Source organism: Lepidochelys olivacea (genome assembly GCF_965140295.1).
Source record: "Lepidochelys olivacea isolate rLepOli2 genome assembly, chromosome: 25".
NCBI lineage: Eukaryota > Metazoa > Chordata > Testudines > Cheloniidae > Lepidochelys > Lepidochelys olivacea.
In genome coordinates this window covers 5,993,705-6,018,283 of record NC_140435.1, presented here as the reverse complement: position 1 = coordinate 6,018,283, position 24,579 = coordinate 5,993,705, and the positions used below count along the sequence as shown (strand labels likewise).

At 47.2% G+C, this 24,579-nt stretch overlaps 1 protein-coding gene across 1 annotated transcript in view; it reads left to right on the top strand.

Annotated features, from left to right (window-relative positions):
• FBN3 (fibrillin 3) overlaps positions 1–24,579 on the top strand; it is a 287,866-nt gene that overhangs the window by 66,447 nt on the left and 196,840 nt on the right. Inside the window, exons 4-6 of the mRNA XM_084614426.1 lie at positions 4,474–4,572; positions 18,886–18,981; positions 24,102–24,197. Of these exons, the coding sequence (XP_084470552.1) occupies positions 4,474–4,572; positions 18,886–18,981; positions 24,102–24,197 (291 nt within the window). The remainder of the gene's footprint in view (positions 1–4,473; positions 4,573–18,885; positions 18,982–24,101; positions 24,198–24,579) is intronic.

Genomic DNA, 24,579 nt, shown 5'->3' with positions numbered 1-24,579 from the left:
GAAGCAGTGACTCTGAAAAAGATTTGGGGATTGTGATGGAAAATCAGCTGAACATGAGCTCCCAGTGCAACACTGTGACCAAGAAAACTAATGCCATCCTGAGATGCATAAAGAGGGGAATCTCCAGTCTGAGAAGAGAGGTTCATTTACCTCTATGTTTGGCACTGGTGTCCATAATTCAAGAAGGATGCTGATAAATTGGAGAGGGTTCAGAGGAGAGCCACGAGAATGGCTAAAGGATTAGAAAACCTACTTTTTGATGATAGACTCAGACAACTCAGTCTATTACCTTAACAAAGGGAAGATTTCAGGGGTGACGATCACAGTCTATAAGTATCTACAGGGGGAACAACTATTAAATAATGGGCTCTGCAGTCTAGCAGGGAAAAGTCTAACAGGAGCCAAGGGCTGGAAGTTGAAGCTAAACAAATTCAGATGTAAATTTTTAACAGGGAGGGTAATTAACCACTGGAACAATTTACCAAGGGTCATGGTGGATTCTCCATCATTGACAATTTTTAAATCAAGACTGGATGTGTTTCTAAGGCTATGTTCACACTACGAAATTAGGTCAAATTTATAAAAGTCGGTTTTTTAGAAAGCGTTTTTATACAGTCGATTGTGTGTGTCCCCACACAAATGCTCTAAGTGCATTTAGTTGGCAGAGTGCATCCACAGTACCGAGGCAATCGTCAACTTCCGGAGCGGTGCACTGTGGGTAGCTATCCCACAGGTCCTGCAGTCTCCACCGCCCATTTGAATTCTGGGTAGAAATCCCAGTGCCTGATGGGGGGAAAACATTGTCGCGGGTGGTTCTGGGTACATATCATCAGGTCCCACTTTCCTCCCTCCTTCCATGAAAGCAAGGGCAGACAATCGTTTTGCGCCTTTTTTCCTGGGTTACCTGTGCAGACGCCATACCACGGCAAGCATGGAGCCCGCTCAGCTCACCATCACCGTATGTCTCCTGGGTGCTGGCAGACGCGGTACTGCATTGCTACATAGCAGCAGCTCATTGCCTTTTGGCAGCAGACGGTGCATTATGACTGGTAGCCATCGTCGTTGTACTCCTGGGTGCTCTTTAAGCCGACCTTGGTGAGGTCGGTCAGGGGTGCCTGGGCAGACATGGCAGTGACTCAGCCAGGTCATTTCCCTTTTTAAGTTGCGTCTCATGGAGATTCAGTCCTGCTGGCAGTCGTACTGCACCGTCTTCTGGCGAGCACCCAGGAGATGACGATGGCTAGCAGTTGTACTGCACCATCTGCTGCCAGCCTAAGATGTATAAAGATAGATGAAGTGGATCAAAACAATAAATAGACCAGATTTTTTTTGTATTCATTTGTATTCATTTTCTCCCCTCTCCCTCCCTCCCGCCGTGAAATCAATGGCCTGCTAAACCCAGGGTTTTGAGTTCTATCCTTGAGGGGGCCATTCTGTTTCTCCCTTAATGCAAAGCCACCCCCTTTGTTGATTTTAATTCCCTGTAAGCCAACCCTGTAAGCCATGTTGTCAGTCGCCCCTCCCTCCATCAGAGCAACGGCAGACAATCGTTCCGCACCTTTTTTTCAGCGCAGACTCCAAAACACTGGGAACATGGAGCCCGCTCAGATCACCACGGCAATTATGAGCACTATAAACACCGCGCGCATTATCCAGCAGGATATGCAGAACCATAACCTGCAACAAAAGCGAAACCAGGCGGTGACGGGAGTGATGAGGACATGGACATAGACTTCTCATAAAGTACGGGCCCCTGCAATGTGCACATCATGGTGTCAATTGGGCAGGTTCATGGCATGGAATGCCAATTCTGGGCCCGGGAAACAAGTGCAGACTAGTGGGACTGCATAGTGTTGCAGGTCTGGGATGATTTCCAGTGGCTGCGAAACTTTTGCATGCGTAAGGGCACTTTCATGGAACTTTGTGACTTGCTTTCCCATGCCCTGAAGTGCAAGAATACCAAGATGAGGGCAGCCCTCACAGTTGAGAAGCGAGTGGTGATAGCCCTGTGGAAGCTTGCAATGCCAGACAGCTACCGGTCAGTCGGGAATCAATTTGGAGTGGGCAAATATACTATGGGGGCTGCTGTGATGAAAGTAGCCAACGCAATCGCTGAGCTGCTGATATCAAGGGTAGTGACTCTGGGAGATGTGCAGGTCATAGTGGATGGCTATGCCGCAATGGGATTCCCTAACTGTGGTGGGGCGATAGACGGAACCCATATCCTTATCTTGGCAACCAGAGCACCATTTGCCTCTCTGGTTTTTTGGTAGGCTTGCCTGAGCGCCTTAATTTTCATGCGGCACTGCTGCGGGTCCCTGTTATAGCCTCTGTCCTTCATGCCATTGGAGATTTTTTCAAACGTTTTGGCATTTTGTTTTTTCAAACGGAGTTCTGCCAGCACGGATTCGTCTCCCCATACAGCGATCAGATCCCGTACCTCCTGTTGGGTCCGTGCTGGAGCTGTTCGGCGATTCTGGGCCTGCATGGTTTCCTGTGCTGATGGGCTCTGCATGGTGACCTGTGCAAGTGAGCTTGCCATGCTGGCCAAACAAGAAATGAGATTCAAAAGTTCACGGGCCTTTTCCTGTCTACCTGGCCAGTGCATCTGAGTTGAGAGCTCTATCCAGAGCGGTCACAATGGAGCACTCTGGGATAGCTCCCGGAGGCCAATACCGTCAAATTGCATCCACACTACCCCAAATTCGACCTGGCAAGGCCAATTTCAGTGCTAATCCCCTCTTCGGGGGTGGAGTAAAGAAATCAATTTTAAGAGCCCGTTAAGTTGAAAAAAAGGGCTTCGTCATGTGGGTGGGTGCAGGGTTAAGTCGAGATAACGCTGCTAAATTCGACCTAAACTCGTAGTGTAGACCAGGCCTAAATGATCTGCTCTAGGAGTTATTCTGGGACAGTTCTCTGGCCTGTGTGATACAAGAGTTCAAAGTAGATGATCACGATGATCCCTTCTGGCCTTGGCATTTATGATTCTATGACTCTATGATCCAACCCAGGGGTCTCACAGAAGAAGGAAGTATCAGTTACACAGACATGCTCCTCCACCCCCCAGGGTTCTGAAGTTTTCATAGGAAAGACAGAAATCTTGACAACACTTTTAAACTTGGCCCAAGGCAAATTGTCACCACAATAGCCTTTGACAAACAGCTGAAACCAGCAGAACTGGTGATGTGTGTGTCTTCAGTCCCAACTATCACTGGGAGGGGGGAATTATGCGAGGACAAGACTTGGGAGGTTAGCTCCAAAGGAAACATCATGTCCCCTCACCCCTTGGTCTGAGTGTGTCCATCATGCAACCTTTCCAGCTGCTGTTCTGCTCAGGCTGGTGTTCCCATGTGCCGCTCAGCAATTTCCAGCAGCCATGGAAGCTTTAATCTTCTTTAAAGGAATATTAATCCTCACTGTGAGCAGGTTCACATTAGGGTTGCCAGGTGTCTGGTTTTCGACTGGAATGCCTGGTTGAAAAGGGACCCTGGCTGTCCCCGTCGGCACTGTTGACCGGGCTGTTAAAAGTCCAATTGGAAGCACAGTGGGGCCTGGGGCTAAGGCAGGCTCCCTGCCTGCCCTGGCTCTGCGCAGCTCCCAAAAGCGGCCGCCAGGTCCTTGTGGTCCCTACAAGGTGGCCAGGGAGGCTCTGTGCGCTGCCCCCAGCTCGAGGGCTGGCTCTGCAGCTCCCATTGGCCGGAAACCACGACCAGTGGAAGCTGTAGAGCAGTGCCTGTGGGGGCAAGAGCAACACGTGGACCCTCCCTGGCTGCCCATGAGCCATGGGGCCGCAAGGACCTGGTGGCCACTTCCTGGGAGCCGTGGTAAGTGTCACCAGGACCCCGCACCCTGAACCCTTTCCCTCACCCCAACCCGCTGCCCCAGCCTGGAGTCCCCTCCTGCTCCCAGACTCCCTCCCGGAGCCTTCACCCTACACCCCCCCATACCCCAACCTCCTGCTTCAGCCTTGAGCCTCCTTCCACCTCCCAGGTCCCTAATCCCCGGCCCCACCTGGGAGCTTGCACCACAACCGGAGCTCTCACCCCCCCTTCTGCACGCCAACCCCCTGCCCCATCCCGGTGAAAGTGAGTGAGGGTGAGGGAGAGCAAGCAGCGGAGGGAGGGGGGATGGAGTGAGAGGGGGTGGGGCCCCAGAGAAGGGGCCTGGCAGGGGCGGGGTCTTAGGGAAGGGGCGGGTCAGGGGTGTTTGGTTTTGTACAATTAGAAAATTGGCCACCCTAGTTCATGCTGTAGCACCAATTGCCCAGATACGACGGGTCAGGCCTTTGCTGGAAGCTCAGGACATTGGATGTGTTTCTAGGGATTTGGGAAGCAGGTCTCTGGCCTGTGTTATGCAGGAGGTCAGACTAGATGCTCACAGAGGGCCTTCCTGGCCTTAGAATCTCTGAAAGCAGGACATATGTGCATGGCACCGCATGGCAACACTGTTCACTTTCTTCTTGTCTCTCTCCAGCAATTTGCCGGAACTCTTGTGGCGATGGGTTTTGTTCACGGCCGAATATGTGCACGTGCTCCAATGGGCAGCTGTCCCCCAACTGCGGCTCTGGTGGAGGTAAGAGAATATCAGATGATTGCCAGTCCCTCCCTGATGCTGACTGGCTATATCCAAGAGCACCCAACCAGACCGGGGGGCAGTCCTCCTTAAGCTGCCCTGAAATAGTTTATGTTCCTGGGAGCCAGCAGTTCTGGGTAGATCTGTACAAAACTTGTTGAATGAAATTTTTTTCCAGAGAAAAATGCAGATTTGGCATCACCAAATTATTTTGCGAAATTTGTGAGATTTTACCCTATTGTTTTCATAGAATCATAGAATATCAGGGTTGGAAGGGACCTCAGGAGGTCATCTAATCCAACCCCCTGCTCAAAAGCAGGACCCATCCCCAATTAAATCATCCCAGCCAGTGCTTTGTCAAGCCTGACCTTAAAAACTTCTAAGGAAGGAGATTCCACCACCTCCCTAGGCAACGCATTTTGATAAAAAAAAACCTAAAAAAAGTCCTCAAAATCAAAACATTTCATTTTTTTAAACAAAATGTTTTGATTTTTCAATTTGAAATGACTTTTTGTTTCAAAATTTCCTTAAATTTAACATTTTTAAAATAAAAAACTTTAAAAAATGCTTACCTCTAAATGATTTAGTTGGGGATTGGTCCTGCTTTGAGCCGGGGGTTGGACGAGATGACCTCCTGAGGTCCCTTCCAACCCTGATACTCTATGATTCTATGAAACGTTTCTCTTTGGGTTGAACACAATGTTTTGTTTGACCCACAATGAATTTTTTAAAACTTTAGATTAATCAAAAATGTCTAAAAACTTTAGTTTCAGTTCAACCTGAGACTATTTCCACCTCCCTATTTTTTGGAATGACCAGTGAACTGAAAAAAACATTATTTGCCCTGTTCTAGTTCTGGTCTAAACGTAACAGGAATTGCAAAGCTGATAAACCCCAGCTGTGTTCTCACTGAAGGGCTCCTTGCTGTCCCTCTGTGCTGAAAGAAAATTAATTACTTTGTAATTTCTGCTACAGTCCAGTGAGCCACCTTGGCATAGTCAATTCCAGCAGGGCACCTCTCAGAGCCAGTTCTTACTGTGACAAAGCATTCACGACATGGTTTGCCAAAAAGTCCATCTACTGCTGACTGTTCCTGGTGATTAAACTCTTTGTTAACCATGTTTATGTAGAATATAAAAGTGCTGTCTATCTAAAGCAAGCGCTAAAAGGATTTGCTTAGGGCATGATTTGGTGTCAGAAAGAAACGTCCGGCTGTTTCGGGTAGGCTCAGATGACATTTGATTGTTATACACTGGGGAGTCAGGAATCCCAAAAATGCATCACCTTTCCCCCTTCCTTGCTCTCTGACCCCTGTGACCAATGCGAACTCTCGGGAGCCCCAAATCCTCCACACAGTAAACTAACTGCACACTCAATGGCACTTAAACAAGAACACTGAGAATTATTAAAAATAGAAAAGGCAAAAAGGTATTGGCTTAGCTCTGTGGGCCCCTACAAACCTGCGTGAGGAGAGGAACCAGGGAAAAGAAGGGGACCATGAAGCCTTCTCTTTAATGCCACAGCTATTTCTTAATGCACACAGATTGCTCTTTGATTCCATGTGTAGTCCTCCCCACAATGAGCCAGGAGCCAGAGAAACACTAAACTGCACAGTGTTCCCAGCAGACCTGTACAAAGGACTAAACTGTGGAGAACTGGGCAGCTCAGACATCTGAAACAAACAGCACCACTCAGATAGCCAGAAAGCAGAGAGCTCTCAGGGGTCACTATATTACCATGTGCTCATGATCATCTCTGCCAGACGTATTCAGGGTTTCTGGAAATGACTGACACTACAGCCATTCACCTACACCACAGCTAGTGACCCTCTGCACAGCACATTCTTCCCTTCTCACAGTCTGAACAAGGGGGCTAGAGGACCCACTGAGTGGGAAACACCACTCCTCCAGGCCCCAGGGGCCAGCTTTGGGTTGCATTGCCAGGACCTTGGCATCTGCTGCAGAAGACATGCCAGCACATACTGGTCTGGCTTGGCTGCTTTGTTATGTTGATCGTTTGTGGTTGCTGGCTGGTGGTGGAAAATGAGCTCCCTGTGGGTTATCTCTTTCCACTCTGCAGCTCATCTCATGATATGTGCACACATGAAAGGGAGGGGAATTGGGTGCAGCAGGAACCTGCATGAAAGCTGGTGATTCTGTCTCCTGAGATGGCAGGGGCAGGATTGCTTTGCCATCTCCTCAGTAGAATTCGATACATTTGCCAAAACTTCCACAAACACAAGCATAGCATCTGCAAAGTTGGCTTCTCTATCCAGTGCCGCACGTATGTCGTGTTACCCTTTATCCCAGCTTTCCTGGAAATGCCAGTTCTGCTCTCAGTTCCTGCTGTGGAACTGCCCTTGCTGTTCTATGGGAGTAACTGTGGGTCAAAACTGCCCCATAGTGTAGAAATGCATCTTCACCCTCTTCTCCCCTTTTTCAGGCAGCCACAGCAAGAAAGGCTCCAGCTGGTTCAGATGGCACGTCTGCAGCCAGCTCTCTTTCAGCCTCCGGGTGTTCGTCTTTTTCTTTGCCTTTTGGTTTTTGACCCTTTAGGAACCATAAAAAGAAAAGGGATACTTGTGGCACCTTAGAGACTAACAAATTTATTAGAGCATAAGCTTTCGTGAGCTACAGCTCACTTCATCGGTTGCATTCAGTGGAAAATACAGTGGGGAGATTTATATACATTGAGAACATGAAACAATGGGTGTTACCATACACACTGTAATGAGAGTGATCAGGTAAGGTGAGCTATTACCAGCAGGAGAGTGGGGGTGGGGTGGGGTGGGGGAACCTTTTGTAGTGATAATCAAGGTGGGCCATTTCCAGCAGTTGACAAGAACTGAGGAACAGTGGGGGTGGGGCGGAATAAACATGGGGAAATAGTTTTATTTTGTGTAATGAGCCATCCACTCCCAGTCTCTCTTCAAGCCTAAGTTAATTGTATCCAGTTTGCAAATTAATTCCAATTCAGCAGTCTCTCCTTGGAGTCTGTTTTTGAAGTTTTTTTGTTGAAGAATTGCCACTTTTAGGTCTGTAATCGAGTGACCAAAGAGACTGAAGTGTTCTCCAACTGGTTTTTGAATGTTATAATTCTTGACGTCTGATTTGTGTCCATTTATTCTTTTACGTAGAGACTGTCCAGTTTGGCCAATGTACATGGCAGAGGGGCATTGCTGGCACATGATGGCATATATCACATTAGTGGATGTGCAGGTGAACGAGCCTCTGATCGTGTGGCTGATGTGATTAGGCCCTATGATGGTGTCCCCTGAATAGATATGTGGGCACAGTTGGCAACGGGCTTGTTGCAAGGATAGGTTCCTAGGTTAGTGGTTTTGTTGTGTAGTGTGTGGTTGCTGGTGAGTATTTGCTTCAGGTTGTGGGGCTGTCTGTAAGCAAGGACTGGCCTGTCTCCCAAGATCTGTGAGAGTGATGGGTTGTCCTTCAGGATAGGTTGTAGATCCTTGATGATGCGTTGGAGGGGTTTTAGTTGGGGGCTGAAGGTGACGGCTAGTGGCGTTCTGTTATTTTCTTTGTTGGGCATGTCCTGTAGTAGGTGACTCCTGGGTACTCTTCTGTCAATCTGTTTCTTCACTTCAACAGGTGGGTATTGTAGTTGTAAGAATGCTTGATAGAGATCTTGTAGGTGTTTGTCTCTGTCTGAGGGGTTGGAGCAAATGCGGTTGTACCGTAGAGCTTGGCTGTAGACAGTGGATCGTGTGGTGTGATCTGGATGAAAGCTGGAGGCATGTAGGTAGGAATACGGTCGGTAGGTTTCCGGTATAGGGTGGTGTTTATGTGACCATCACTTATTAGCACCGTAGTGTCCAGGAAGTGGTTCTCTTGTGGACTGGTCCAGGCTGAGGTTGATGGTGGGATGGAAATTGTTGAAATCATGGTGGAATTCCTCCAGGGCTTCTTTTCCATGGGTCCAGATGATGAAGATGTCATCAATGTAGCGCAAGTAGAGTAGGGGCATTAGGGGACGAGAGCTGAGGAAGCGTTGTTCTAAGTCAGCCATAAAAATGTTGGCATACTGTGGGGCCATGCGAGTACCCATAGCAGTGCCGCTGATTTGAAGGTATACATTGTCCCCAAATGTGAAATAGTTGTGGGTGAGGACAAAGTCACAAAGTTCAGCCACCAGGTTTGCCGTGACATTATCGGGGATAGTGTTCTTGACGGCTTGTAGTCCATCTTTGTGTGGAATGTTGGTGTAGAGGGCTTCTACATCCATAGTGGCCAGGACGGTGTTATCAGGAAGATCACCGATGGATTATAGTTTCCTCAGGAAGTCAGTGGTGTCTCGAAGACAGCTGGGAGTGCTGGTAGCGTAGGGCCTGAGGACACGGCCTCACCACACTCCCAGATGGTGGGAGGGAGTCTACATAGGGTACCAATGCTTGAGATGATGGGGCATCCAGGATTTCCAGGTTTATGGATCTTGGGTAGTAGATAGGTTTCAGAGTAACAGCCGTGTTAGTCTGTATTCGCAAAAAGAAAAGGAGTACTTGTGGCACCTTAGAGACTAACCAATTTATTTGAGCATGAGCTCACGAAAGCTCATGCTCAAATAAATTGGTTAGTCTCTAAGGTGCCACAAGTACTCCTTTTCTTTTTGGGTAGTAGATAGAATATCCCAGGTCGGGGTCCCAGGGGTGTGTCTGTACAGATTTGATCTTGTGCTTTTTCAGGGAGTTTCTTGAGCAAATGCTGTAGTTTCTTTTGGTAACCCCCAGTGGGATCAGAGGGTAATGGCTTGTAGAAAGTGGTGTTGGAGAGCTGCCGAGCAGCCTCTTGTGACCTATTCATGATGACGACAGCACCTCCTTTGTCAGCCTTTTTGATTATGATGTCAGAGTTGTTTCTGAGGCTGTGGATGGTGTTGTGTTCCGCACGGCTGAGGTTATGGGGCAAGTGATGCTGCTTTTCCAAAATTTCAGCCCGTGCACATCGGCAGAAGCACTCTATGTAGAAGTCCAGCCTGTTGTTTCGACCTTCAGGAGGAGTCCACCCAGAATCCTTCTTTTTGTAGTCTTGGTAGGATGGTCTCTTTGGGTTAGTATGTTGTTCAGAGGTGTGTTGGAAATATTCCCTGAGTCGGAGACGTCGAAAAGAGGATTCTAGGTCACACCATGTTTTCCAGCTTTTCTCTGCAACCATGAGGGACAACAAATGTTGTTTAAAAACAGCTGAGAGTTTCACATAATTATCTGACTCCAGGACCTGGGGCTTTAAGAAAAACCCCAAATACAATGTGATTTACAATAACACCCCGAGCATCAGCAGTGGTAGCTCTATGGCTCCCAGAGAGACACTCCAATATTTAAAGTGTAGTCACTTTCAGGAATGAATATTGCGGAACTCAAGCTGTATGTGCGCTGGTACTTTCACAAGTGCTGCACTGGCTGCTTAAGAGCATTGCACCTAACGCTGCTTTGCATGTCTAGATGTCTGTTATTCATGGGTCTCAAAGCCTTTTCCAAACACTCGTCCATTCGGCCTCACCACACTCCCAGATGGTGGCTACATTATTAGACCCACCTCACACGCTGGGGAACTCAGCTGGAGAGAGAGAGAGAGAGAGAGGGAGAGACTTGCTCCAAGTCATACAGTGACACAGTGGCAAAACTAGGACTAGAACCCAGGAGTCTTGGCTTCCCAGTCAAACCACTAGACCTCATAGAATCATAGAAGATTAGGGTTGGAAGGGACCTCAGGAGGTCATCTAGTCCAACCCCCTGCTCAAAGCAGGACCAATCCCCAACTAAATCATCCCAGCCAGGGCTTTGTCAAGCCTGACCTTAAAAATATCTAAGGAAGGAGATTCCACCACCTCCCTAGGTAACCCATTCCAGTGTTTCACCATCCTCCTAGTGAAAAAGATTTTCCTAATATCCAACCTAAACCTCCCCCACTGCAACTTGAGACCATTGTTCCTTATTCTGTCATCAGCTACCACCGAGAAAAAGTCTAGATCCATCCTCTTTGGAACCCCCTTTCAGGTAGTTGAAAGCAGCTATCAAATTCCCCCTCATTCTTCTCTTCCTCAGACTAAACAATCCCAGTTCCCTCAGCCTCTCCTCATAAGTCATGTGTTTCAGTCCCCTAATCATTTTTGTTGCCCTCCGCTGGACGTTTTCCAATTTTTCCACATCCTTCTTGTAGTGTGGGGCTCAAAAGTGGACACCGTACTCCAGATGAGGCCTCACCAATGTCGAATAGAGGGGAACAATCACGTCCCTCGATCTGCTGGCAATGCCCCTACTTATACATCCCAAAATGCCATTGGCCTTCTTGGCAACAAGGGCACACGGTTGACTCATATCCAGCTTCTCGTCCACTGTAACCTCTAGGTCCTTTTCTGCAGAACTGCTGCCAAGTCATTCGGTCCCTAGTCTGTAGCGGTGCATGGGATTCTTCCGTCCTAAGTGCAGGACTCTGCACTTGTCCTTGTTGAACCTCATCAGATTTCTTTTGGCCCAATCCTCTCATTTGTCTAGGTCCCTCTGTATCCTATCCCTCCCCTCCAGCGCATCTACCTCTCCTCCCAGTTTAGTGTCATCTGCAAACTTGCTGAGGGTGCAATCCACACCATCCTCCAGATCATTAAGGAAGATATTGAACAAAACCAGCCCCAGGACCGACCCTTGGGGCACTCCACTTGATACCGGCTGCCAACTAGACATGGAGCCATTGATCATTACCCGTTGAGCCCGACAATCTAGCCAACTTTCTATCCACCTTATAGTCCATTCATCCAGCCCATACTTCTTTAACTTACTGGCAAGAATACTGTGGGAGACCGTGTCAAAATCTTTGCTAAAGTCAAGGAACAACACGTCCACTGCTTTCCCCTCATCCACACAGCCAGTTATCTCGTCATAGAAGGTAATTAGCTTAGTCAGGCATGACTTGCCCTTGGTGAATCCATGCTGACTGTTCCTGATCACTTTCTTCTCCTCTAAGTGCTTCACAATTGATTCCTTGAGGACCTGCTCCATGATTTTTCCAGGGACTGAGGTGAGGCTGACTGGCCTGTAGTTCCCAGGATCCTCGTTCTTCTCTTCTTTAAAGATGGGCACTACATTAACCTCCCCGGATCGCCATGAGTTTTCAAAGATAATGGCCAATGGCTCTGCAATCACATCCGCCAACTCCTTTAGCACTCTCAGATGCAGCACATCCGGCCCCATGGACTTGTGCACGTCCAGCTTTTCTAAATAGTCCCGAACCACTTCTTTCTCCACAGAGGGCTGGTCACCTCCTCCCCATGCTGTGCTGCCCAGTGCAGCAGTCTGGGAGCTGACCTTGTTCGTGAAGACAGAGGCAAAAAAAGCACTGAGTACATTAGCTTTTTCCACATCCTCTGTCACTAGGTTGCCTCCCTCAACTAGGTTGCCTCCCTCACTGCTTCTGTAATCACTGCTGGTGGCCACTCGCTTGGTTTTCCCCAACTTTTCAAAGTAATGAGAAATGAACAATTGCTGCCAACACAAATATTTGAATGTGTTTGATTTTGCAAGTGGTCCAGGCGCCTCGAGGCATGCACTGAACATTCAGCCAATTTCACTGCGGCTACTCTAACGTTATGTCTACGCCGCAATAAGAGATGCACACATGTAGACGTAACCACACTAGCTTTGATCTACCTAATTCAAATAACAATAGCAGTGAAGTCCCAGCATCACTGGCTAGCCACCAGGGTACTGGGCAAGGTTATACAGCACTTGCTGCCACGGCTTGACTGTTGTTAGTGGAGCTAGCTAAATCAAAGCTAGCTTACGACATCTTACATGCACCAGTCTCACCTCCTGCAATGTAGACATACCCCATACCACTTCACTGTCTCCACTTCTCACTGGGTCCAGTCCGGCTCCTGCTGAAGTCAATGGGACTTTTGGCATGGTTCAATGGAAACAAAATCAATCCTCTAGAGCTAGCACTCCCTCTGAATCCCCGTAGATACGCTCATTTCTCCTCTTTCTCTGGCTATAGAGGACACCCCGACACAAAGCTGTGCTGTGCTAAGGCATTAGCTAGCCTCGCTTTGACATCAGGAGACAGAGGGCTGTCAGAGGCACTGGGCTGTTCTCCCTGCAGGCTGTCTGTCTGAAGGAACCCTCTGAGGTGCTTCAAAAGCCTGTCCAGAGAGAAATCGCCACCTAACAGAATTCAGTTACAGGTAGGGCAGTAAGACTCACTGAAGGCTGGTTCCCATTGACAGGAAGAAATTATGGAGATCCTGAAAGTCCTGTTGAGGTCCTCAGCTGAACATTGCTGTAGACTGGCAGGGGATTTGTTGCTACATTTACTTTTCTATGGAAAACCCATTGTGAACTGGCTACTGATCCAATCACAGGGAAACAGTCCCCGCAACATCAAACCACATGAGGGGTGTTCATTTATCTCAGGGAAGGAATTGCAAAGCTAAGCCTGCAATGCTGACTTTAAAGTGCCACGTTGTGCCACGGTCCTGCTGAATCCCAAAAAACTGCAGCACATACAGGAATGTATGTGCTCCCCTGCACCCCAGCCCATCACAGTGCTTCCCGGGGAGGATGGTGGCTTGACCGGAGTCAGGGGCCATATGTTAGCAATCTTGCAGGAATGTAGGGAATGTGTATACAGCATATATGTCTGGGCACGAGCCTAGCATTCCATGGGGTCAGCAGGGAAGGATTTCACAATGCACTCTGGTGGGTAAGCTCCCCAGGAGGAGTGTGACTGGGGTCTGGCATTTGTACTGAAGGGATGTTTGGGTTTCCACTGATCACTAATGCTTCAGGGAGGGAAAGCAGGCCAGCGGCATGCCAAAGGCAGGCAATAAAAGCCACTCTGCTCCTTTCTGACATGACCCAGGGTCACTTTTGTTGCATGTGGAAGAGTAAGTTGCAAGTGACACTTGTATAGTGATAATCAAAGGGGACTTTGTCTGCAGAACACACTATTGATTACTGTCAGAGCTCTCATTACAAATATGTTGTCAATCTAATCTAAACATAGTAACAGTTAACTAGAGTTAACCCTTCACCTTTCTGTGCCTAGATGCTGTGGTGACTGGTGCCCTATAAATACCTGACATAGATAATAGACAGATAAAATCCTGATGACTACAAATTCCTCTGCACATGTTGGCTTCACATTGAGTCTGCCTAAGCTTCAATACACATACAGCAAATTCAGCTCTGCTCTAACTCCATGCTCGTCTGTGTGGTTACACCAGGGAAGAGTGTGACCCAGGATAAGTAACAGCCAAGAACCTTTTCAGAAATATTGGCCTTTTCCGCATATTGGGTCAGAGCAAGGGTCCATCTAGCCGAGTGTCCTGTCTTCCGATAGTGACCAGGGCCGGGTGCTTCAGAAGCAGGGTGACCCTATGTCCCATTTTTTCCGGGACAATCCTCTTTTTAAGCCCTGTCCCAGCTATCCTGACTTTTTCTTCAAAAGGAGGCATTTGTCCCATTTGCCCTTACTGACCTGATCAGTTGACAAGAGCAAATGGGCAGAGGAATGTGCGCGGGAAGCAGAGATGCCAGCCCCTGCACAGGGGGCGGGGAGGCGGAGCTGGGAGGGCAGCATTCCAGTATGCGGGGAGGCAGAGTTCCAGGATGGCTGACAACCTGAGCAGCTGGGGGTGTCCCATTTTCTCTTTGGGAACTATGGTCACCTTACCCAGAGGGAATGAAGGGAACAGGCAATCAACAACTGATCCAACCCCTGTTGCCCATTCCCAGCCTCTGGCAAACAGAGCCTGGGGATACCATACCTGCCCATCCTGGCTAATAGCCATTGATGGACCTATTCTCCATGCATTTATCTAGTTCTTTTTTGAACCCTGTTATAGTCTTGGCCTTCACAACATCATCGGGCAAGAAGTTCCACAAGTTGACTGTGCGTTCTGTGAAGAAATACTTCCTTTTGTTTGTTTTAAACCTGCTGCCTATTAATTTCCTTTGGAGACCTCTGGTTCTTGTGTTATGAGAAGGAGAAAATAACATTTCCTTATTTACTTTCTCCACACCAGTCATGATTTTATAGACCTATATCATATCGCCTCTCTGAGCTGACTCTTTTTCAAGCTGAAAAGTCCCAGTGTTACTAATCTCTCCTCATATGGCAGCTGTTCCATACCCCTAATCATTTTTGTTGCCCTTCTCTGTATCTTTTCCCATTCTAATGTATCTTTTTGGAGATGAGGCAACCAGATCTGCACATGATATGCAAGATGTGGATGTACCATGGATTTATATAGAGGCAATCTGATATTTTCTGTCTTATTATCTATCCCTTTCCTAATGAGTCCAAACATTCTGTTGGCTTTTTTCACTGCCACTGCACATTGAGTGGATGTTTTCAGAAAACTATCCACAATGACTCCAAGATCTCTTTCTTGAGTGGTAACAGCTAATTTAGCTCCCATCATTGTATATGTATAGCTGGGATGATGTTTTCCAATGTGCATTACTTTGCATTTATCAACATTGCATTTCATCTGCCATTTTCTTGCCCAGTCACCCCATTTTGTGAGATCCCTTTGTAACTCTTCTCAGTCTTCTTCGGACTTAACTATCTTCAGTAGTTTTGTATCATCTGCACTGTTTACTCCTTTTTCCAGATTCTTTATGAATATGTTGGATAGGACTGGGCCCAGAACAGACCCCTGGGGACACCACTATTTACCTCTGTCCATCCTGAAAACTGACCATTTATTCCTACCCTTGGTTTTCTATACTCTAACTAGTTGCTGATCCATGGGCAGCAGGTATCGTAGGCAGAGGGAGGCTGTGCTCCCCCAAACAGCTTAGTGTGACCCCACCTATGCTCAGTCCCCGGGCAAGGCCTCCTCCGGTGTTTCCCAGAGCTCTGCTCCAGGTTCTAATAATTACAAGCAGCATCTAAACACCACATCTGCTCTGGCTGGCCCAGGCTGGCTGACCTGCCTCCCGCAGGGACTCAGAGCAGCTGGTGCTGGGGCCGCTCTGCCCAGAGCACTGGGGTTGGGAGCACTGACCCTGGGCGCACCAGGGCTGGGAGCGCTGCAGCCATGCTGCCCGGCTGCCCGAAGCTCTGGGCCTGGGGCCTTGCCCCCCGGCTGCCCGGCGCTGGGGCTGGGGGCCACGGTGCGGATGCTCTGGGCTCCTGTAGGGGAGGGGGCAAAGAGGGAAGTGACAAAGGGGGAGGGGGAGAAGGGGGGCAGAAGGGGAGGGGTGGGACCTTGGGCACAAGGGGAGGAGCCGGGGGCTAGCCTCCCCAGTGGCTGGTCACCGGCTACCATGTGCTGATCCACGAGAGGCTCTTCCCTCTTATCCCATGACAGCTTACTTTGCTTAAGAGCTTTTAGTGCGGGACCTTGTCAAAAGCTTTCTGAAAATCTAAGTACATTACATCCACTGGATCACCCATGTCCAAACTTACTTGTTGACCCCCTCAAAGAATTCTAGTAGCCCTCGCACCCAGCCTTCTTCTGAAGCTCCTGCTAAACTGCTGAAGTTCCTGAGAGAGGGGTGGAGTAAAATGTCCTGGATGTGTTCATACCCTGCTGCCCTTACTTGTGCATTGCTGCTGGCAGTGATGCTGCCTTCAGACCTAAGCACCCGGCCAGCGGCCCCCGCTCTCCAGCCACCCAGCTTTGAAGGTAAGCGCCACTGTTAACAGCTGTGCAGAAGTGGGACTATCGTGACCCCCCCGCCCACATGATAGGCTTGTGACCCCCCTTTCGGCTCGGGGCCCGCAGTCTGAGAAACGCTGTTGGCTTTTGTTTTCTTTTACCTGATAGTGTAGATAGTATAATAAGGGTCTAGCCCCACTGTGCCATCCTAGTGTAGGGTAAAAGTACACAAAAAGTACTTAGGTTTCATGGTGACAAAGTGTTTTTCATGGGCGGGCTCTACCCATCACTATAAAAGCCCCCTTGTTCCAGGAGCTGTCAGTGGTGGGTGTGGAGTGCAGGCAGCCACAAATTAAGAGAAAGGGGCTGACAGGAACTGGCCAGATCTCTCTGCAGTGCCACTGTGCAGCCCTTGGAGATGGCATTCACACAGCTGCTTTCCCAGTGTGGTTTTGCTGGAGTGAATAAGCACAGGGAGGCGAGATCAATTCAGCTCATGGACTGGAGGACAAAAACGCTTTGGAACCAACGCCATTTTCAATAGAGACTAGCAGGTGTCTGACAGTCTGGGCAGTGATTTTGAAGCCCCAATTATAGTGAGCTTATTGCTTAAGCCGTCATCTAAATTGGGCCTGGTCTCTGGCCACAGAGAAGCAGCATGAGCTGCAGCGCACATTGCAAGTGGTTCCCTGGAAATGCATGAAATAAATACAGAGCAAACACGCTGAGCTCCTCAGACCCAAAGTCCTCAGCTCTCCAGTGCCATCCCTCACTCCTTCAGGCTTCCCAGGAGTCCCTCTCCTGTTCCTGGAGCTCCTAAGTATTTGAAGGGATGCACTCCAACAGGAAAGATACAGAATGTGCCCATCTGGGGAGCTGCTGAGGCCTGTGCAGGGAGAGCAGGGTGGGCAGGTAGGGGAATGGGGTGGGCACCACAGAGGCAGTGGTGCTAGGAGGCACTGTGCCTGCCCAGGGTAGCAGCGGCATGTGCAATGCATCTGGCTGTGCACGCTCACTCACAGCTCCTACTGCCCTGGGCAGACGTGTAGCATGCGCTGCCCCCGGCCTGCTTGTAGCTGCTGTCTCGTGTGCAGTGAGGAGGCAGAGCCGTGGCACCCACTCTCAGAGATGTGTCTGGGAAGTTCAGCCCAGTTACAGCTCCCTTTCGTGTGGACAACAGGGCCTTGTATGGACACAGGTTAAAAGTATGTGTCCTCCTTTTAAGATGTGATTTATCTTTTGGATTGCTTAGGCAAAAAGAGGACAGTTTTTAACATACGTCTCCTTGAGTGTGTGCAGAGTTTAGGTTGCATGGTAGTTTATAGCACAGGGGTGGCCAACCTGAGCCTGAGAAGGAGCCAGAATTTACCAGCCTACATTGCCAAAGAGCCATATGTCAGCAGCCCCCCATCAGCTGCCCCCTCCCCCCACTCCCAGTGCCTCCGACCCACCAGAAGCCCTGCCGATCTGTGCCTCCCCGCACCTCCCAATCAGCTGTTTCGTGGCATGCAAGAGGCTCTGGGGGGGGAGGAGCGAGGGCACAGCAGGCTCAGGGGAGGGGGCGGGAAGGGGTGAAGTGGGGGCAGGGCCTGTGGCAGAGCCAGGGGTTGAGCAGCGAGGACCCCCCAGCACATTGGAAAGTTGGTGCCTGTCGCTCCAGCCCCGGAGTCGGTGCCTAGACAAGGAGCCGCATAGTAACTTCTGAAGAGCCGCATGTGGCTCCAGAGCCACAGATTGGCCACCCCTGTTATAGCACAAGGAGACATATACATATTTTCCAAGAAATCCACCCCCAAAACTCGCTCTTAAAAGAAGAGGATGTACTCTTAACATGGGTCTTGCTTCTATGTTTGTTGGCGTTCTGGCTGCTTTGCAGTGTAGGAAGCCTTGGGTGCAAACCATGCATTGCCGAAGGAGGACAGTGATAAGCAGAACAAAATAAAATGTCTGTACAAACACCAAGGTTAATGGATGCTGAAAAGAGAGAGGAATTGGTCAGGAATGTACCAGGCAGTGTGAAACTAAGAGGCATGGAATTAAACTCAAAGCAGAAACAGCTGGGATAATTCTTGGGCAATATTTCCAAACAATGACTCCTATGAGGCTGTGGAAGGGCAAGACAAATCTGAGGAAAATCTACCGGGCCAGATCCTTGGGTGGATTATATTGACATCTTGGGAATGATGCCTACTTCCTCCAGCAGAGGCTCAGGCCCTTTGCAGGGAACAGTCCTGAGCTGCCCCCACGAGATGGCCTAGACAAAAGAGGCATCTCACTCTGGGGAAGGATTGGCCATAACTTTCTTGCTTCTGGCTTTTCCCAACTCATCAGTTCATTACGCACATGTATGATGAGAATAAAAATAGCACCTCGAGTGTATGGAACAAAGGCAGACAATAGGATTTGGTGGTGTAAGAAACCCAGAGATAGTCAGTCTATAGAATATCCTCAGTAGCCATCCAAGGCATTAATGGCTCTAACCCCATAGGCTCAGATCCAATGGGAAGTCAATGGGAGTCTTTCCATTGAATTTACTGGGAGCTGGGCATGTGTCTTTGATTCTACCCTGAGCTGATGTCACATTACAAAGCAGCACCACATGTGAGAGTGCAAGGTCCCTGTTTGCCCAGTGGAGTGGTTTGCACCTCCACAGAGAGAAGGTGGCCTCTCATCAAGTTTTCCTGCTTTCCTCCACAGTCCAAACCTGCAATGTCAGGTGCATGAATGGGGGAAGCTGCAATGAGGAATCCTGCCTCTGCCAGAAAGGATACACTGGAACTTACTGTGGGCAACGTGAGTACCTGTTTGTCCCTCCCTGGGTTATTTGCCCCCGGGGCCTGTGTGTTAATGGCAGTGCTGCATTCAGGAGGCTCGGTGAATAGCTCTTCCATTGGTAACCCTGCAGATAGTGGCAACGCCTACTACTAGCTGGAACAGCCTCGATTTCACCAACCAAGTAACAGTTATACACTCGTTAAGCCCTGTAACAGCCTTACCATGGAGTCACAGACAGTCCCCATGGGCACTGGGGACTATCTTGCCATGCAGGCAAGCTTCACTTTGTGATAGATGGTCCCGTACACCAAAAATCACAAGAATATTCAGGTTACTCCCAGTCCCAAAGGAGCAGTCACTTGCTCCAGGTCTCAGACCAAAGACAACTCCTGTAGCCAATCCTATAACACTAACGAAAAATTTATTAACTAAGAAAAATAAATGAGAGTTTTTTACAAGGTTAAAACAGGCAAACACACACAAATGAGATTCAGTCTTAGGTTCCAAAAGTTATAGACACTGCTATAATATGCAAGCACTATATGTCCTTTAAGGCTAACCCAAGCCAAGCAGCTTGGGAATCCCTTGCTTATGCTTAGAAATATTGCCCTCTCTGAATTCCAAGCAGCACATTGATAACAATTCTTCCTTGACAGGGATTTTTGTGTCCTTGTCACATGTTCAAGCTGTGATGGAACAAGGGCTTGTGCAACTCTCCTCTTCATTGGTGTGGGGGAAGCAACCAACAAAGTCTTTTATCCTCTGATGTTCCACAATAGCTTGCCTGGTGTCCTTCTTTTGTTGGGCAGGAGATGAGACCTTGTGTGGTAAACTAGCATTTCACAGTTGGTAATACTTCTCTCCTGACTGGGGGGTTTACAGTTCTTAGCTAACATTTTTATTGTTACAGAGCAAACACTTAAATGTTACCTTTTAACATGGGGTGCAGATATAGGTAAAATCAATACATGCAGCATCCTATAAGCATTTCTTAAAGTCTAAACACTGAACACATTCTTATAACTCTAATATCTGTTTCACCAGTACTAACATACAGGTGAGTCAGATTGGTTTCCACTCATCTACTTTCTTATTGCTTGGACACAGTGGCCTGTTATATGCCTTTGGTCAAGTTCTGCCCCCAGATGGCAGGCAGAGTTAGGTGTGATTTCCCTGCCTCTGGTGGAATCACCCACTCTTTGGTGCATTCGCTCCCTCCTAGTCTCTGCCTGTGGCATATAACAGTCTAGTCTGCTGTGGGCTGTGACATCTTGGTCTTATTTCACTTGTTGGCTTCCGTGTGTGGGGGCGGGGTGGGGTTGGTGGTCTCTGATATACAGGAGGCCAGACAGGATGATCTGGTGGTCTCTTCTGGCCTTAAACTCTTCAGGAGAGTTGGCAGTTTTCCAAAGAGACATTATTAAGGGCACAAGAGCAAACTATCCCACTGAGTAGGAAAGATGGAAAGTTTGGCAAGAGACCACCCTGGCTTAACCAATGATCTGAAACTCAAACGAGAGTCCTACGAAAAGTGGAAACTAGGTCAAATTACAAACACATAATTTATAAACAAATAACACAAGTATGTAGGGACAAAATTAGAAAGGCCAAAGCACAAAATGAGGTTAAATTAGCTAGAGACATAAACAATAACAAGAAAAACATTCTACAAATATATTAGAAGCAAGAGGAAGACCAAGGACAGGGTAGGCCTGTTGTTCAATGGGTGTGCGGAGGGGAACAATAACAAAAAATATGGAAATGTCAGAAGTGCTAAATGAGTTTTTTGTTTCAGTTTTCACCAAAAAGGTTAGTAGTGATTGGACGTCTAACACAGTGAAGGCCAGTGAAAATGAGGTAGGATGAGAGGTTAAAATAGGGAAAGAACAAATTAAAAATTACTTAGACAAGTTAGATGACTTCAAGTCACCAGGGTCTGATGAAACACATGCTAGAATACTCAAGGAGCTGACTGAGGAGATATCTGAGCCATTAGCAATTATCTTTGAAAAGTCATGGAAGACGGGAGAGATTCCAGAGGACTGGAAAGGGGCAAATAGTGTGCCAATCTATGACAAGGGAAATAAAGACAACCCGGGGAATTACAGACCAATCAGCTGGAAAGATAATGGAGCAAACAATTAAGCAATCCATTTTCAAAGACCTAGAGGATAATAAAGTGAAAAGTAACAGCATGGATTTGTCAAGAATAAATCATGTCAAACCAACTATAACCCTTCTGCTAGTCCAAGTTGGCAGCCACAAGGGCCAGGTTCAGTATCTATGGGGTTCCTCTTCAACAATACAACACAAAACTGTCTCGAGCCCCCATCCAGTGACCTGGGACAATTACACACCAAGCCCTTGGCCCCTCTCACAAGCACAGTCTGAGTGTAGAAACACCCCCCCCCCCAGTCCCCTTCCCCGCCACACACACACACTTTTAATAAAAGGAGGGAAGTAACTCGGCATTAATTTGGGAAAACGCCGCAAACAGGGTTCAGAAACGTAAACCATGAGCAACAGACCCAACCCCCAAGTAAGTTGGGCAGTGTCCTTTTCCCTCAGGTTCTTAACTCCAGCAACCAAAAGTTCCTTTAACGTGCCCATCCCTTCTCTGCACCTCACTCGCTGTCCTTGGTCAGTGCAGATGCAGAGTTCAGATGTGCATCTGCAGAGTTCACCTCCCACCCGAAGGTCGCCATTTTTGAAAGCAGTCAAACGGTGGTTGTTTCACTCTGGTAGGGAGGCAGACAGCACTGACTATTTGGCTCTTTTCACCTGCTATCAAGTGGTAGCTCAGAAAATTGTTTTTCTTTTATAATCATGTTGTGAACCTCCCAACATCACCTTGTAGAATCGCTGCTGTTCTAAAGGCACAAATCCCATTACGGCAGGTTTTGCCCACTGTTTTTCCTTGGGATTCACGATTTTCCACTCAGGTAGTTAGCCGCTCTTTTAATATGACAGATCATTACATCAACTTGCTGCTAGTGTCACTTGAGTTCCAGGCAGGCTTGTCCCTGGTTCTTCACTGCAGGTGTGTGAGAAAGATCCCTGGTCTTCCTATGGTTGTCAAGTGATTAAAAAAATTAATCGTGCAATTAATCGCACTGTTAAACAATAATAGAATACAATTTATTTGAATATTTTTTGATGTTTTCTACATTTTCAAATATATTGATTTCAATTACAACACAGAATACAAAGTGTACAGTGCTCACTTCATATTTATTTTTGATTGCAAATATTTGTGCTATAAAAAACAAAAGAAATAGTATTTTTCAATTCACTTCATACAAATACTGTAATACAATCTCTTTATCATGAAAGTTGAACTTATAAATGCAGAATTATGTATAAAAAATAACTGTATTCAAAAATAAAACAGTGTAAAACTTTAGAGCCTACAAGTCCACGCAGTCCTACTTTTTGTTCAGCTAGTCACTCAGACAAACAAGTTTGTTGACATTTGCAGGAGATAATGCTGCCCGCTTCTTGTTCACAATGCCACCTGAAAGTGAGAACAGGTGTTCACATGGCACTGTTGTAGCCGGCGTTGCAAGATATTTACATGCCAGATGCGATAGATTCACATGTCCCTTCATGCTTCAACCACCATTCTAGGGGACATGCATCTATGCTGATGACGGTTCTGCTCGATAGTGATCCAGAGTAGTGCAGACCAACGCATGTTCACTTTTGTCATCTGAGTGAGATGCCACCAGCAGAAGGTTCATTTTCTTTTTTGGTGGTTCGGGTTCTTTGGTTTCCGCATTGGAGTGTTGCTCTTTTAAGACTTCTGAAAGCATGCTCCACATCTCATCCCTCTCAGATTTTGGAAGGCACTTCAGATTCTTAAACCTTGTGTTGAATGCTGTAGCTATCTTGAGAAATCTCACATTGGTACCTTCTTTGCGTTTTGTCAAATCTGCTATGAAAGTGTTCTTAAAACAAACAACATGTGCTGGGTCATCATCTGAATCTGGTATAACATGAAATATATGGCAGAATGCCGGTAAAACAGAGCAGGAGACATACTAGTCTCCCACAAGGAGTTCAGTCACAAATTTAGTTAACCCATTTTTTTAACGAGCGTCATCAGCATGGAAGCATGTCCTCTGGAATGGTGGCCGAAGCATGAAGGGGCATACGAATGTTTAGTATATCTGGCATGTAAATACCTCACAATGCTGGCTACAAAAGTCCCATGTGAACACCTGTTCTCACTTGCTGGTGACATTTTGAATAAGAAGTGGGCAGAATTATCTCCTGTAAATGTAAACAAGCTTGTTTCTCTCAGTGATTGGCCGAAGAAGTAGGACTGAGTGGACTTGTAGGCTCTAAAGTTTTACATTGTTTTGTTTTTGAGTGCAGTTACGTAACCAAAAAAAAATCTACATTTGTAAGTTGCACTTTCACAATAAAGAGATTGCATTATGGTATTGTATGAGGTGAATTTAAAAATACTATTTCTTTTATTTATCATTTTTACCGTGCAATATAAAGTGAGCACTGTACACTTTGTATTCTGTGTTGTAATTGAAATCAATATATTTGAAAATGTAGAAAAACATCCAAAAATATTTAATACATTTCAATTGGTATTCTATTGTTTAACAGCATGATTAAACTGCGATTAATCACAATTTTTTTGAGTTAATTGTGTGAGTTGACTGCAATTAATCAACATCCCTAATAATCACTTTTCTCCCTCACTTGATTTCTGACATGCACCATTTTGCTCAGATTTGAGCATGTCTAGCACAAATTTTCCCTTTTCACAGTTTTTAATTTTGTACTCCTTCATTATTGGATCACAGAGCTAAGCTGTGTTAACTGAGAGTCTAGCACCCAGCAAAACCTCTCTGTTGACTGAGCTGTTGGTTTCCAGTCCACTTATAATTGATTTCTTTATAAGCAGGAAGAAAAAATAACCTACCTTTCTGTTTTGGATCTGTATGTGGGGAAGATCCCTGAACTGCAAATAATATATAACATAAAACATGGGATGCTCCAAATTCTGCAGCAGCCGTGCATCTCTCATCATGGGTTGTTCCATTAGAGCAGAATTTCTGGCTGTACTTCGTTTGACCACTGTCTAGTGTAATCTCACCCATCTTTCTATTTCTGAATAGCTGTCTGTGAAAATGGCTGCCAGAACGGAGGTCGGTGCATTGGACCAAACCGCTGTGCTTGTGTCTACGGGTTCACTGGCCCACAGTGTGAGAGGGGTAAGGAGCAGTTTATTATATTACTATCACTGATGTTACTACAAAAAAGAACATAAACGTTTCAACTTCAAGCCCTTGGAAGTTAAGTTAGGAAATGCCACGTTACGTTTGCCCATGCCATACTCATTTGGCCCCCATTGTGTGTGTGCGTTATGATAGAGTCTTTAATTATGTGATCCCATGCTATTTATTCCATAGGATTCCTGCCTCATTCAGTGCACAGGATGGACAGTAGGTAGCTACTCAGTATTTCTAACCTCATCTGTCAATCAATACAGAAATATCAATTCTTCTTGGAGTGTCCTCTGCACATCCCCCTCTTGGGTTGCACCGAGGTAGGATGGTAGAACCTTCTAGTTGCAGCACCTGTTAGAAATGCCTG